The sequence below is a fragment of the Ranitomeya imitator genome, chromosome 1 (genome assembly GCF_032444005.1).
Source record: "Ranitomeya imitator isolate aRanImi1 chromosome 1, aRanImi1.pri, whole genome shotgun sequence".
In the NCBI taxonomy this organism is placed as follows: Eukaryota; Metazoa; Chordata; class Amphibia; order Anura; family Dendrobatidae; genus Ranitomeya; species Ranitomeya imitator.
Window position 1 is genome coordinate 902,672,730 of NC_091282.1, and position 17,370 is coordinate 902,690,099.

At 42.9% G+C, this 17,370-nt stretch overlaps 1 protein-coding gene across 1 annotated transcript in view; it reads right to left on the reverse strand.

Moving 5' to 3' along the window:
- Window positions 1-9,340: 9,340 nt before the first annotated feature.
- Window positions 9,341-17,370, reverse strand: part of LOC138658203 (uncharacterized) — a 74,595-nt gene continuing 66,565 nt past the window's right edge. The window contains exon 4 of the mRNA XM_069745715.1: window positions 9,341-12,551. Coding sequence (XP_069601816.1) covers window positions 10,458-12,551 — 2,094 coding nt within the window. The 3' untranslated portion in view covers window positions 9,341-10,457. The remainder of the gene's footprint in view (window positions 12,552-17,370) is intronic.

Sequence of the window (17,370 nt, forward strand, 5' to 3'; positions counted from 1 at the left end):
CCTCGGTTTATTGGTCCTTATAAAATTTCTGAAATTATTAATATGGTGTCTTTTCGTTTGGCTCTTCCAGCCTCTTTTGCCATTCATAATGTTTTCCATAGATCTTTGTTGCGGAGATATGTGGTGCCTGTTGTTCCCTCAGATGATCCTCCTGCCCCGGTGTTGGTTGAGGGAGAGTTGGAATATGAGGTTGAGAAAATTTTGGATTCTCGTTTTTCGAGGCGGAGGCTTCAGTATCTTGTCAAGTGGAAGGGTTATGGCCAGGAGGATAATTCTTGGGTTGTTGCCTCCGATGTCCATGCCACCGATTTGGTTCGTGCTTTTCACTTGGCTCGTCCTGATCGGCCTGGGGGCTCTGGTGAGGGTTCGGTGACCCCTCCTCAAGGGGGGGGGGTACTGTTGTGAGTTCTGCTCTTGGGCTCCCTCCGGTGGTTTTAAGTGGAATGGCTGCTCCTTGGATTTAGCTGTCAGCAGCTGCTTCCACTGATTGTATTTTCTGCTATTTAGCCTGGCTCTTTCCTTCACCTTGTGCCACTTGTCAATGGTTCCTGGTTGGATTCACATCTCTTTGGATTTCCCTGTTATCCTGACCAGTTCAGCAAAGCTAAGTCCTTGCTTGCTCTTTTCTGTCCACAGGTTGTGGACTTATCCGTTCTGTGCTTTCTATGTTTGTCCAGCTTGTCAGTATGAATTATTTCTGTGATGCTGGAAGCTCTGGGAAGCAGATTTACCCTCCATACCTTTAGTCAGGTGTGGAGATTTTTGTAAACTCTGTGTGGATTTTTTGTAGTGCTTTATACTGGCCGCACAGTATTCCATCCTGTCCTATTTATCTAGCTAGACTGGCCTCCTATGCTCATCCTAGTTTCATTCTGTGTATGTCTTTTCCCTCTCCACTCACAGTCATTACTTGAGGGGGGCTATCTATCCTTTGGGGATTTTCTCTGAGGCAAGATAGTTTTCCTGTTTCTATCTTTAGGGGTAGTTAGTTCTCAGGCTGTGACGAGGTGCCTAGGGAGTGTTAGGAGCATCCCACGGCTACTTCTAGTGTTGTGTTGAGCTTAGGGACTGCGGTCAGTACAGATACCACTTCCTTCAGAGCTCGTTCGATGTTGCTCCTAAACCACCAGTTTATAACAGGGCCCCATCTCATCTGCTCACTGTCTCCCTACCGGCACTGTGGCGGTTAACAATAGCCGCCAGCCAATTGGAGGCTGTCAGCTGAAGTTGGCCGCAGGCGCAGCGCACACGTCGCCGGCGTCTGACGTCATTGTCAGTTGCTGGCGAGTGCGCGCTGCTGTAGGGAGCTCGCCGCCTGGAGCGCTGGTCAGGTGAGGAGAACTCGTTTTTTTTTTGTTTGTGGAGACACTGGGGGCAATGCTGGAGGACACACTGGGGCAGATGATTGCTGGACACACTGACAGGGGCAATGCTGGAGACACTGGGGCAATGCTGGAGACACTGGGGCAGATTGCTGGACACACTGGGGCAGAAGATTGCTGGACACACTGGGGCAATGCTGGAGACACTGGGGCAATGCTGGAGACACTGTGGGCAATGCTGGACAATTGGACATACTGGGGCATATTGCTGGACAGGACACACTGGGGGCAATGCTGGACATACTGGGGCAGATTGCTGGACACACTGGTGGTAATATGCTGGACACACTGGGGGCAATGCTGGACATACTGGGACAGATTGCTGGACACACTGGTGGTAATATGCTGGACACACTTGGGCAGATTGCTGGACACACTGTCTGGGGGCAATGCTGGACACACTGGGGCAATATGCTGGACATACTGGGGCAGATTTCTGGACACACTGTCTGGGGGCAATGCTGGACACACTGGGGCAGATTGCTGGACACACTGGGGGCAATGCTGGACACACTGGGGCAGATAATTGCTGGACACACTGGGGCAATACTGGAGACAGTGGGCAGATTGCTGGACACACTGGGGCACATTGATGGACACACTGGGGGCAATGCTGGAAGACACACTGGGGCAGATGATTGCTGGACACACTGGGGCAATGCTGGGCACACTGTCTGGGGGCAATGCTGGGCACACTGGGGCAGATTGCTGGACACTGGGGCAATATGCTGGACATACTGGGATAGATTGCTGGACACACTGGGGGTAATATGCTGGACACACTGGGGGTAATATGCTGGACACACTGGGGCAGATTGCTGGACACACTGGGGGCAGGACTGGAGGCATGGGCAGAATGTAGATAAGGGGCATGATTGGAGACACGGGGCAGAATGAAAGACATGGGGCAAGATTGGATCATGGGGCAGGATGGATATGATGGAGACAGATGGGGCAGGATGGCGAGATCATATGGGGTAGAATGGATACTCATGAGGGCAGGATGGGAGAACATATGGCTGGAGCCAGCAATGAGATACACGGGGCCAGGATGGGGGCTATTGTTATTACCATAGGGGCTAATTAAGGGATATTATTACTGCAGTGATGTATTTATTTTATTTTTGAGTATACTGTTTTAAATGGGGGGCTGTCCTGTTACTGTGCAGAGTGACACTATATCGTCTTTTTTTCTTCATGTGGTGTAATGTAGAAGTTGTGAAAAATTAAGTAATGCGTTCTACAAGTGGAGCTTGAGATAACTGTGTTATTTCCTGCAGAAACGAGTCCTGGCTGGAAGAAATGATGGCGGTCTGTGCTGGATGAAAGATGAAGGACTTCACCTAGAGACGTCACTGGTGAGTCAGTGTTACCTATACACTGACACTATACACTTTTTACTATATACAGAGGTCCTGTGTACAATGTCACCAGTGATCACTGCATTACCTATACATTATATACTGAGCTCCTGTGTATAATACCACCAGTGATCTCTGTATTACCTCTACACAGACACTGCATACTAAGTACAGATCTCCTGTGAATACTGGCACTTATGGTGATAGAATTGTGTTTTGTTTTTTTATTACTGATCAGTATTGTAGTATTCAGTCACTATGTGGTGGTAATATGTGGTCTGGAAATGGTGTTGCGGTATTTGTCCCTTGTATGTGCTATTTGGTCACTAAGTGGTGGTAATATGTGGTCTTGACATGGTGCGGTGGTATTTGTTCCTTGTATGTGATATTATTCGATCACTGTGGTTGTAATTTGTGGTCTGGTCATGGTGCAGTGGTATTTGTTCCTTGTATGTGATATTGGTCATTTTAAAAATTGAAAAATAAATCAAAATATACCTAAATTGTATTGCCATATTTTAACAAATATTTAATAGGTTACAGTAGAGTAGGGCCAGTCCATTTTTCTTGAATAATCTGGTTCAGGTATATCATGACCCCGTCACATGACCCCGTCACATGACCGGGGGGCCCACAATGTCTGAACAGCCCGGGGCCCTGACTACCCTTAATCCACCCCTGCTACCCAGAATGTTGATGATCTAACCGTCATTAAAATGAACCAATCATGGATTTCAAATTATTTTGCCCCACCTCCTGCTGACACGTAGCTTGCCTGAAAAATGTCTTGCTTTTGGCCTCCTCTTACTGACTTCTCCAATTCCGCCATTTGCAGCTGCTGAATGTCCACCATAGGCCATTTTTATACCTCCCTAAATGGGCTGACTCCCCCCCACAGGGCTGTGGTCACCACCTGGCTCAAGCACCCGTGCGAGTGCCGTTTGCCTGGACAGATGGGTGCACCCACTCTTGGGTGACGGAACTGGCACAGGGTCCCTCATAGTAAAATGAAGTGTCTCTGATGGTGGTGGTGCACAACCAACGTCAGACACACCGTCGTAATATGAGGGGCCCTGTGCCAGTATCGCCGCCCACGAGAGAGTGTTCCTGGCCCAGCTCGAACAGTGCTCTACCACTTGCAATACTTACCTCTCCCTGCTCCACCACTGTGTAGTCTGTGCTGTTAAATCATTCAATGGCACTGCCAATACAAATTTGTTGAAATTATAGATGATAGTTAAAATATACAGAGGCCCTGGCCTCCATATAGACCAGTTAATACTTTGCACCTACTACCACTGTCTGCTACTCAGCAGGGGAGCCCACCCCAGTACCTAGCTATGCCGCCTGTTTAGTCCTGTTATCAATTTTGATCTGCATTTAGCCTACTTTATTATTTGGGCCTATATCGGTGTTTCCTCCTCATCCTGCCCATTGCCCAGCCACTGCTAGATGTGTCTGCTGGTACATTGACCCAGACCACTACATTCCCCTTGCACTCTACACAGCCTGAATCTGACCCTGCTGAAAGTCAGGTTCCCCTTCCAGCACACTATACCACCTTACACGGGGACAAAGAAGAAGGTGCAGATGAAAGTGCAGGCTCCTTCATCAGGTGGGGGGAGACATACTCGTTGGCGACATCACTGGCACAGGGCCCCTCATAGTACGCAAAAGTGTCTCTGGCAGTGGGAGGCGCCATCCTCCGTCAAACACACCGCCGTACTATGAGGGGCCCTGTGCCAGTGCCAAGTGCCAATGAGTGGGCCTCCCTGCTTGCTCAGGATCACAGCACTTGCAGAGTTGAAATAGAGTTATCTAGTGTGCACCCTTGTAGGTTCTTTGTGATGTGTTTGTGTTTTGGTCTGTCTTTTTAATCTACTTAATAAAAGTAAATTTTTATTTATTCATTTTTTCCAGGGGGTTTTCTTATGTTAGCCACTTTATACAGCACCCCTTCAACTACTATTTAAATTTAATAAAAAAAAGTGCACTCATATTGTAGTTATGTCCCCATATTGTAGTTATGTCCCCATATTGTAGTTCTGAATGTGCACCTAAGGACGCACATTCGGCTGAAATAAAACGCTCCTGTTGGCGGCCCCCTGAACTGGGCAGGGATGCCAAGGGGTCTACAGTATCTGCGGGCTGCATGAAGCTGCCTGAGGGGCTGCATGCAGCTTGCATGTTTGAGACCCCTGCACTAAGGAGTGCCATGGATTCCTGAACCAGTGCACCTTGTACTATGAACTATTGGGCCATCAGTTTCCCTCTGTTCGGACTAAAGTGGGATTCCTGATATCCCACCTTGCAGGAGAGGCCCTAGCATGGTTCAACTTGTGAGAGGAAGGGGACCTGTTGACCATTGATCCACAGGCCTTCCTGGTGGCCTTCCAAAAGGTCTTTGCTGAGCCGGATCTTGTACTGGGGACGGCCTAAGAGTGGTACCTGGCGGTTATCTGCAGCTCATACCTGACTCCACCATCAGGAGCGCCAGTGAAAACCTGGTAGCTGCTTAGCTAAAACACTCCTAGGCAAGCCCGGCCCATGGCACAGTATACCCACGAACCAGGTGTACCACCTGAAACCGTGACATAAGGGTGTAACCTTTACTGTCGCGCTCCTGCCTCTGAAGACACCAATTGCATCATGTGAATGTCATGCGTATATATATATATATATATATATATATATATATATATATATATATATATTTATATATACAGTTGAAACCAGAAGTTTACATACACTATATAAAAAGAAACACATGTTTTTCTCAATATCTGACATGAAATCAGAATAAACTTTTCCTGTGTTAGGTCAACTAGGATTACCATAATCTTAGTGTATGTAAACTTTTAACTTTGCAGTAAGTAATAAAAATTCCTTAAAACATTCTCTCTCTCTCATTATTCTGGCATTTGGCAAATATTAATAATTATGGTAATCCTAATTGACCTAAAATGGGAAAGGTTTATTCTGATTTCATGTCAGATATGGAGAAAAACATGCATATGTGTATTTTTATATAGTGCATGTAAACTTCTAATCTCAACTGTATGTATAGTGTCATGTGAAGTGTAACCTATGTCCTGCGGTTTTGAAATTAATTAGGTAGTCATGTGATATAATGTGAATTCTAATAGAAAGGTTATGCATAATGTCAATAGTGTATAGTGCAGATTGAAGAGAACATGTAACCCCCCCCCTCAGGCGTTTGTAACTAAAAGAGCCACCTTGTACAGCACTAATGCTGCATTCTGACAAGGTGGCTCTTCTAGTTCGGGTCCCTGCAAACGCTGCAATAATCGCTTTAATAATTTGTCCCTCATACCTGGGGGCATGTATTTTCCCCCGGACAGAAATGCCTCCCAGCCATCAATCAGGGCCTCTGCGCGCCGCCTCCTCTTCCTTCATTAGCGTCCCCAGCGCCTGCGCTGTTAGTTTTTTTTGGGCGCTGCCATTCGAACTCACAGCGCAGGTGCCAGGGACGATAATGAAGGAAGAGGAGATGGCGCCTGGCGCGCAGAGGCCCTGATTGACGGCTGGGAGGTGTTTCTGTCCGGGGGAAAAGACGTGTCCCCAGGTCTATTTCAAGGTATGAGGGACAAATTATAAAAGCAATTATTGCAACGTTTGCAGGGACCCGAACTAAAAGAGCCACCTTGTCAGAATGCAGCATTAGTGCTGCACAAGGTGGCTCTTTTAGTTACAAACGCCTGGGGGGGTGACAGGTTTCCTTTAATTATAGGCACAGATTAGAATTTAGGAGAGAAGATAGTGACTGTAGGTAGATGATGATAATAGGGTAAGAATGATACAGTTAATATTTGGGACTAGCCCATAATGTGAGGGAAGATTGACAGTAAAAAGGACACTGCTTCCTTTTTGAAGACAGTTTGTTAGCTTTAATCAAAAGGTCAAGTTCAACATGTACTAGGCTGATAGTGGAAGTAGTGTATATTGTTCTGGGTGGTACAAGGCCTTACAAGAATTTCTTGTGGACATTCCTGCAACATCTGGACTCAAGACTCAATGTAGGTGCTATGGTGAGCATCGTCCTCAACCCATTCCATACAGAAGAAGATAGAGGTGGAACCGCGTGTAGAAAATGTAACGCATTCCAGGTGTACTGCGGAACTCAACTGGGAATCCTTGGGGCTGACATGATCAGTGAACATAGGGATAGTGTTGTGCCTGATACTGTGTGTTACAATCTGATGTACTTGAACTGTCGTGTAAAATTATGTGTGTTGAAACAAATTGGGTGTTCTCTGATTCATATGCAGCGGCTCCTGAAGTTGAAGACCTGGAGAGAGCAGAGGCCTGCAGCCTACGAGTGCAAAGCATCTCACACATCACAGCACATTTAAACAGGAACACAAATTCTCTGTAAAGTGCCAGGGTGACATGAAGCAACAGCTCACCTATGAGCACTGCCCTGTGGTGCCTTATAGATCAGGGGTGTCAACTGTTTAGACGAGCCTGGCTAGAAGGGTTCTTCATGGAAGAATTGCGGTGAAAAACTATACTTTCAACATGGGAACAAGGACATGTGTCTCAACTATCTATGAAAACAGAAGCTTTGGTGCAAAAAAGGGCAGCAGGTGCTCTGGACTTGTGAGTCAAAGTTTTATGTATTTGTCTGTAATAGAAGGGAGTTTGTTCACCAACAAGCTGGATAGGGTCTGCGGGCAAGAGTGAAAAATGTTCATAAAGAAAAGAAAATTGATCCAGCACTTAAAAAAATTCAAAACTTTATTCCAAAAATATTTCCATCCGTAAAAACATGATTCAAGGAAAAATTCATATTCTGAAATGGATAAATGTATCATCCGAGGAGAAAGTCCAAAGAGAACATTAATGTCCTGGTTGACCCGTTTCAAAGTGATACTCCTTATTAATAACATGCCTATTGTGCTCTAAATTGTAACACGGAGAACCGTAAAGACTAAGAATCGATAAGGAAAAAAGGATCCTCCAAACACAAAATAGTGTCTAAAAAGTATTGATTTTTATTTAACAATTATTTAAAAAAAGACAATTATAGTTACAGTAATTACAGTTATAGTAAGAATCACTCCATTTATAGGGGTTTATACATATAGAGCATGTAAACTAGTATTGTCGATGGTAATTTAGAGTTTCAGATTGCGAAAATTACCCGATAACCTGATTTGAGAATGCAGCTCAGACAGAATATAAAACTTTCTCCAGGTAACCACAACTATACACGCATGATTCCTTAATCTATTTAATAAGTGCAGTACCGGTGAAATAAAAGAAGAACACACACTGTGATAAAGCCATATATCAGATAACAACAGAGAGGTCAGCAGAGACATACAGTAACTGAGAGGAGAGCTGCAGCTGTGTGTGCAATTACAATCAGCTCAGCTCTACTCCACTTCACCCCACACTGACTGCCATGAGATAAAAGCTGAAAGTGTTTGTAATCACTCAGCTCTGTTATATACACAGTAGGTGTAGAGGTCATGGCTGTCTGTTATTTCAGGTCTTAAAGGAGGAAAATGTACTTTTTACTTTCTGGGGGTATGTTCTTTATTCCCTTGCATGATGCTTTCTGCTTATGTCTTAAAGGGATTTTCCCATGAGCAAAAGTTCATTTTTTTCCACTAGATCTTGGAATGAAAATAGGGACCGGGAAGTGATTAAAAAATATTCCTGTGCTAAGATTATCTTATAAGGGCCCCTGCTATGTACTGTGTAATGGACTTGTCTGACCGTGCTGGGACGTGGTCTGACCATACCACAGCTCCTGGGCAAGGGAAGGAAATGAAAGAGCATACAGACATTACAGCAGGGGATCACAGACGATTCTTTTTGTGAGGTCAAACATTTGCCTGACTGTTTTTAAAACAATGTTTTACCTCACAGAATAGGCTGTGATCCTACGCTGTCCCACTGCCTATATAATCTTTTGCATCCTCCCCTGCCCAGGAGCTGTGGTATGATCAGACCATGTTCCTGTCTGGACAGACACAGCCATTACACAGTACACAGCAGGGGCACATTTATAAGATTATCTCAGCACAGGAACATTTGTTTTAAGGCCCCTTCACATTAAGCGACGCTGCAGCGATACCGACAACGATCTGGATCGCTGCAGCGTCGCTGTTTGGTCGCTGGAGAGCTGTCACACAGACAGCTCTCCAGCGACCAACGATCCCGAAGTCCCCGGGTAACCAGGGTAAACATCGGGTAACTAAGCGCAGGGCCGCGCTTAGTAACCCGATGTTTACACTGGTTACCAGAGTAAAAGTAAAAAAAAAAAAAACTACATACTTACCTACCGCTGTCTGTCCCTGGCGCTGTGCTCTGCACTCCTCCTGTACTGGCTGTGAGCACAGCGGCCGGAAAGCAGAGCGGTGACGTCACGCTCACAGCCAGTACAGGAGGAGTGCAAAGCACAGCGCCGGGGACAGACAGCGGTAGGTAAGTATGTACTGTTTTTTACTTTTAGGATGGTAACCAGGGTAAACATCGGGTTACTAAGCGCGGCCCTGCGCTTAGTTACCCGATGTTTACCCTGGTTACCAGTGAAGACATCGCTGGATCGGTGTCACACACGCCGATCCAGCGATGTCCACGGGAGATCCAGCGACCAAATAAAGTTCTGGACTTTGTTCAGCGACCAACGATCTCCCAGCAGGGGCCTGATCGTTGGTCGCTGTCACACAGAACGATTTCCTTAACGATATCGTTGCTACGTCACAAAAAGCAACGATATCGTTAACGATATCGTTATGTGTGAAGGTACCTTTAATCACATCCAATTGTGGAACTTATTATACCAAGTTCTAGTGAATAAAATGAACTTTTGTTCATGAGAAAACCCTTTAAGATAATATCTCCACAGCGGAGAGGAGAAATTAAAAAGTAAAAACTACATTTTACTCAGTTCTGCAGCCATTATTCCATGATGTGGTTTACTTTAGCATACTAAAACATGTGAAAGTTTCCATTTAAAGGGAAAATCCTTGAGTCATGTCCTACCCCCTCTCACGTAAGCACTAAACAAATATAACATCAGTTTTTCCTGCTCCTTTAAAAAGGAGCTTCACTTTTATACTAGATGTTATTTTTTTTATAATATTAATCATTTTTATTTCTATAGCGCCAACATATTCCGTAGCACTTTACATTTTAGAAGGGACTTGTACAGATAATAAAGACATTACAGAGTAAACACCTAGGGTACCGTCTCACAGTGGCACTTTGGTCGCTACGACGGCATGATCTGTGATGTTCCAGCGTCACTCTATTAACGCTCCAGCGTCGTAGACTGCGGTCACACTTCGCAATGCACGGTGCTGGAGCGATAATTTCATGACGTATTTGCGATGTTGAAATCGTGCGCTCCTACGTATCAAGCTCCTCCACCCATTACATCGTATGCAATATCGTGCACACCTTTGCTACACGATGCGATCATGCCGCCACAGCGGGACACTTGACGACGAAAGAAAGTTTCAAACGATCTGCTACGACGTACGATTCTCAGCGGGGTCCCTGATCGCAGTAGCGCGTCAGACACAGCGAGATCGTAAGTATATCGCTGGAACGTCACGGATTGTGCAGTCGTAGCGACCAAAGTGCCACTGTGAGATGGTACCTTAAGTCAACAGATACCAAGAGGAGTGAGAGCCCGGCTCGCAAGCTTACGAGTATTTTTACAATATTGTGCAATATTTTATGTTCTTAATGTAACTGCTTTAAATCTAAGAGTATATTTATACTTCCAAGGCAAATTACTTTTTCTCCTGATGCCAACTACTAATAATTTTTCCATATTAGGTTTCAGAACTTGTCTAACAGGCATCTTATTAGAAGAATATAGATTTTTACTGAAAAAGTTGAATAGGATGCTGTACGTTCTATGCGGACAAGCATTGTAAATAAAGAGCACAACACCCTCAGTATAGTTTCTGGTTTTCAAGAAAAGGCATGGCTTATGAACTATTGACTTATATGTCTTAGTCCAGGACACCGTTTCAGATTCATTATCGTTATTATCTATAGTTCTGTTTCCATAAGTAGAATGTGTGTCACAAATGCATAACTGAAGGTCCACAGCAGAGTCTGCACATCTCTTGTATGAGCTGAAGGCCGTTAACCTGCTATAGCCTAGGAACAGTATTCCCTCTCTATGGGATGCCGAACCAAACAGCATGCTAACTGTGAACCTCTCCTCTTCGAATTTTATTTTATATGGTGACTTAATGTGAAGGTCCATCAAAATAGTAATATCACCAGATCCTTCATCTGTGCTGATTTTTACGTCAGTATATCTGGTGGCAGTAAGTCTGTGACATGATTTGCTGCTATTTCTCCTCTGTTCAATAATCCTCATGTTCATGTAACTTAAAGCAAATTCGGCAAATAATGCGTAATAGGAAGAGTTCTTTTCCAATCTGTAGGAATCCTGACAAATGCAGAGATTTGGATAGAGTCTTGGCATGTCTTTACATGTTGTAGATGCAGAAACAGGACTCAGCAGACCATCGCTGTTCACAGGGAACCCTGGGCGATATATACGAGTCTGTTCAATTGTGGAGAGAAGGCCCAAAAAAGTGTAATGTACATCAAGAAGGCTGACCAGTCTCTTCTGATTTATGTGCAGTGCCTTCATTTTTGCATCTCCAAAGATTCTGGATGCACTATCAGGAACAATCACAAAAAGTGAAGGGTGGAATATTTCCACATGAAATTCTGGAGAGGCTGAAAGAAAATGGCCATATGTATTACCGTGATCAGAAAGAATGAATGATATTGTGTTTTCCTGATGTGCCAAAAAGGAGACGTGTCTGGCTAGATCTTTGTCAACTTGCTTTATTCTAAGTCCGGTGTCCTCATGTCCTGTGTCTAGGATCATAAAGGTGAATGTTGGCCTACGTATACTTGAGAATTGCCTTATAAAATACTCCATGTACTGTAGAAGATAGGTGTGATGGTGGATTCCATTGTAGCAGATAGAAGCCGGACCATGAAATGGATTCTTCACTCTGTTCGCCTTAAGAATTAAACAGCTGCTATAGGTAACATCTATGTGGTCTATTCCAGCCCTATCAATAGCTTCATTAAATAGCTTTACTCGCACCTGAAAAGGGGCTGATAGATTTATTGCCCCTTGTTCTTTAACAAGACCCCATTCATCAAGCCAGCACATATCTTCAACATACAGAGTCTCATAGCCAAAGGCTCTGAATTTTCCAAAGGTTTCATTGATATCGACAATATAATGAGTCTGTTCAAAAGTGTTAACCAAAGGGAACAAATTTTTGCCACCTCCAAAAAGTGCTTGAAGGGACTCAAACGTTCTGCTCTTAATCCCCTGAAGAAGCTCATAATCAAATACGTGACCGCTTGTAAAAAATTCTTCATTCAAGTGTCTGAATTCTTTGATGGTCCTTGGCAAAGACCTATAAAAATGATGCCTGGAAACTGAATCTATTAATAAAACATTAATATTTAATAATGAAGTATTACTATGCATATCTTTCAGATGCCGTCTTGTATGTAGAACAGGTGGTAAGATGAGGAGTTGTGAAACACGGATTCCCAGTGTGCTTGTACACTGAATTAAACAAAATCCATTATTTGGAAACTGTATGTGGTGGTCTACAAGCAACTTAGAATTGATGAAAAGTTCTAGTTCTTTTGTGGATTTTAGCTTGTACCACACATATTTACCCATCCTAGGGATGTACAATCCAATAGATACATAAGAAAGCTTCTTGCAGATATCATCATGGCAATGCACATAAGGTTTCTTTAGGTTTGAAAGCTAAGAAAATAAAGAAAGAATATTAAATAGTGCATAATAGTATTAAACTTTTATGTTTCTATGTACATTATTTGTTTCTTGACAAGACTCAAAGTGAATTTAGACTTGGTACTTGCTTTATCACAGGTCTATTAGTGCTCCATCAGTATATACACCATAGAACCCTATGTAAGGATATCTCATATAGTTAATGCACAATGTGGGCCAAGCTCCTGAACAGTGAATATAAATTATCTGGAGGAATTAAGTTTCTAATTGATTAATCTTAGTTTGGTGAATGGCCAAGCACATAATGCCTTCTTCAAATTAGTAATACTAACACCACAGTACACATGTTAAACAATTTTCACTTCGAACTTTGTGGCAACAGTTTGAAGAAAGTTTTTTCTTTTTCCCATATGACTGTGACTCAAAGCAAAATCTATGACATGGTCTGATGACTTTGTCTAGAGAAACTCAAGTGGCCCCCACAGATCCCTGACATCAAACCAATTTGGAATGAATAAGAAAGGTAAGACTTAATCGTCCAACATCATTGTCTAACTCCTGAAATGGTCTTTTGGATACATTTTATGAATTCCCAAAGACACACTCCAAAATCTTCAACTGCTGTATCCCCATGCTGTAGATATGATCAGCCTGCAAAAAATGATAGTCCCATAGTGGGACAAAGTAATAAAAAATATTTAAAAAAAAATCAAATATAATAGAAAAATCAAAAGATTTCATGCAAATTAATATTTGTATGAAAAAATATAAACAAAAAGTTGATTTGCATGAAAAAATATATAAACAACGACCCGACCTATAAAACTGTCCCACTAGTTAAACCCTTTAATGAACACCTTAAAAAAATAAAATAAAAAACAAGACAAAAAACAATGCTTTATCATCATACTGCTAAACAAAAAGTGGAATACAGCGCGATCAAGAAGGCGGATATAAATTGCACCAATGACAACGTCATCTTGTCCTGCAAAAACAAACCGCCATACAGCTCCATCAGCGTAAAAACAAAAAGTGATAGATCTCAGAATAAAGCGATGCAAAAATAATTATTTTTTCTATAAAATAGTTTTTATTGTGTAAAAGGGCCAAACATATAGAAACAATATAAATGAGGTTTCTCTGTAATCGTACTGACTCGAAGAATAAAACTGCCTTATCAATTTTTCCACACACGGAACGGTATAAACCCCCCAAAAAAATTAATTCCTGCCTCCCAAAAATCGGATTAGAAAGCGATCAAAAAAAAATGTCATGTGCTTGCAAATGGTACCAAGAAAAACGTCAACTCAAAAACAAGCCTTCACATGACTCTGTGGGCCAAAACTTTGAAAAATAGCAGCTCTCAAAATGTGGTGATGCAAAAACTATTTTTTGCAATAAAAAGCGTCTTTTAGTGTGTTACAGCAGCAGAACATAAAATCTCGATATAAATCTGTTATCGATGTAATTGCAAAGATCTGAAGAACAAAATAGCCTAATCACTTATACCGCACGAGCAACAGCTTAAAAAATGAATAAAACCAATTGTTCGTCTACTGTTGCTTTTTTCATTCTGACTCCTAAAGACTGCAATAAGGCTTGGCGCACATTTATCCTGTGCTCTGCGATGAGCGCTTGCATCGTGTTTCCTTTTACATATCTGAAACACGTGATTCAGGCGAATCCTCTGGTGGAAGATTCCCTATAATGAGGCAGATGGAGGCACTGTGTAGGCCATAGGACGGTGTCCGTCTTTTTAGGATTGCATAAAAGTGCTGTTGGCCACAGTTTTGTGCACTTCTGAAAAGGACACCACTGAACAGAGGCCAGAGAAAGTCAAGAATAACTCTGATGCCTCATTATAGTGAATGGATCCCTCAGGGATCTAGTCTGAATCACGTCACTCAGAGATTTAGGTGGAAAAACAAAGTAAGTGGTCAGCGTAGAGCGCCGGTTAAATGGTATCTCAAAAATTATGTAAAATGTTCCCAATAAATGCGTCAACTCAGTCGACAAAAAATCAAGCCCTCACTCAGGTCTGTCACCTGTTAACAGAAATATAGGGGGCTTCCACGTTACGGGTAGCACAAAGGCTCTGGAAAATCGAAATGGCAATCACCCACATAAAAAAATTCAACAAATTCTCCACTCCCAAATCCAAATGCCCCCTCCCTTCTGAGCCCCACAGTGTATCTAAACAACATACTGTGTCTACGTTTCTGAAGCGATGAGAGCCAGCCTAACTTACGGGTGCATGCCTCCAGAAGCTTATTTCTGGAAAATACCCATGGAGTCAAAATCGTCCCTACACCTGTAGATAAATTCCCCAAGGGGTATAGTTTCCAAAATGGGGTCACTTGAGGGGGATTCTGCTAGCAATTAAGGGCTCTGTATATGGAGTCCGCAAACTGTTCTTGGAAAATCTGCGCTCCAGGAGACAAATAGCTCTCCATTCCTCCCAAAATCTCTCCGTTTGGCTAAGTGCTCCTGTACAGCCACATATGGGGTATTGCAATGTTCAGAAATTGTGGGACAAATTATAGTGCCATTTTTACCCACTTCTTGTGTGAAAATGTACAATCTGGGGCTAAAACAAAATGTATGTAAAAATGTAGTTATTTTTTCTTCACTGCTCAATGGTATAACATTCTGCGACAATCCCATGATGGCAATATGATCACTGCACCCCTAGATGAATTCATTGTGAGGTGTAGTTTGTAAAATGGGGTCACTTATGGGGGGTTCTGCAATTCTTGCACCTCATGGGCTCTCCCAGAGGGTCATGGCACCTGCAAACCATAACAGTAAAATCTCTCCTTGCCTTCTGAGCTTTGCACTGTGCCTGAAAATTATTTCCTGATTACATGTAGGGTATTGGTGCACTCAGGATAATAAGGACTTCAGTTTGTTGTAAAAAAAAACTTGGGGCTTAAACAACATTTTTGTGACAAAAATGTGATTTTATTATTTTCATGGTTCAACGTTATAAACTTCTGTGAAGCACCTGGGGGTTCAAGGTGCTCACCACACATATAAATACATTCCTAGAAGTGTCTAGTTTGCAAAATGGGGTCACTTGTGGGGGATTTTCACTGTTTAGGCACATCAGGGGCTCTCCAAATTGGACATGACGTCCACTAATGATTCTAGGAAATTTTACATTCAAAAAGTCAAATGACACTTCTTCCCTTCTGTGCTCTGCTGTGCGCCCAAACAGTGGTTTTCTCCATCATATGGGGTATCAGCATGCTCAGGAGAAATTATGTAACAAATTTTGGGGTCCATTTGCTCCTGTTACCCTTGTAAAAAAATGGATTTAAAGTAAATTTTTTGTGAAAAAAGTTAAATGCTCATTTTTTTTCACATTCCAAAAATTCCTGTAAAGCACCGGAAGGGTTAATAAACTTCTGGAATGTGGTTTTGAGCACCTTGAGGGGTGCTGTTTTTGGAATAGTATCACTTTTGTTTATTTTCTATCATATAGACCTCTCAAAGTGACTTCAAATGTGATGTGGTTCCTAAAAAAAAAATGGTGTTGTAAATTTTGTTGAAAAAATGAGAAATCGCTGGTCAACTTTTAAGGCCATGTTCACACTGCGGAACCGCCGCGATTTTGCCGCTGCGGCTCCGCAGCTGTTTTCTTTATGCAGGGTACAGTACACTGTACCCTATGGAAAACAGGAACCACTGTGCACATGATGCGGGAATTAACTAAAAAAGCCGCGCTGAATAGCTGCGGTAAAAAAGAAGGACCATGTCACTTCTTTTTGCGGAACTGCAGCGGTTCTGCACCCATAGACCTCCAATTGTGAGGTCAAACCCGCAGTAAAACCCGCAGATGAAAAAAATATCTGCGGGTTTTCTGCGGTTTGTGGTGCAGAACCGCTGCAGTGTGGCTGCCCCCCCGTGCCCCAATCCCACCCCCCCATGCTCCGATGCCACCCCCCGTGCTCCGACGCCCCCCCCGTGCCCTCATCTCGCCCCTTATACTTACCCGGCCTCCCGGTGTCCGTCCGTCTTCTCCCTGGGCGCCGCCATCTTCCAAAATGGCGGGCGCATGCGCAGTGCGCCCGCCGAATCTGCCGGCCGGCAGATTCATTCCAAGGTGCATTTTGATCACTGAGATATAACCTATCTCAGTGATCAAAATAAAAAAAATAGTAAATGACCCCCCCCCTTGTCACCCCCATAGGTAGGGACAATAAAAAAATAAAGATTTTTTTTTCCACTAAGGTTAGAATAGGGTTAGGGTTAGGGTTAGGGGTAGGGTTAGGGTTAGGGTTAGGGGTAGGGTTAGGGGTAGGGTTAGGGGTAGGGTATTTTCAGCCATTTTAACCCTAAAAAACTTCCTAGAAAACAAACAGACTCTGCATAGAAAACTGCATTAAAAAACGCACTAAAAAACGCATCAAAAACGCATCAAAAAACGCACCAAAAAAAGGACCTGCGTTTTCTGCCAAGAGCTGCGGTTTTTAGTGCAGAAAAAACAGCAGGGAAATCAGGAACGTGTGAACATGGCCTAACCCTTATAACTTTCTAACAAAAAAAATTTTGGTTCCAAAATTGTGCTGATGAAAAAAATGACATGTGGGAAATGTTACTTATAAAGTATTTTTTGTGACATATCTCTGTGATTTAAGGGCATGAAAATTTAAAGTTGGAAAATTGTGACATTTTCTCCAAATTTTAGTTTTTTCCGCAAATAAATGCAAGTCATATCAAAGAAATTTTACCACTGCCAAAAAGTACAATATGTCACAAAAATTTTTTTTTTTTTTTTAATCACTGGGATGCGTTGAAGCGTTTGATAGTTATTACCACATAAAGTGAC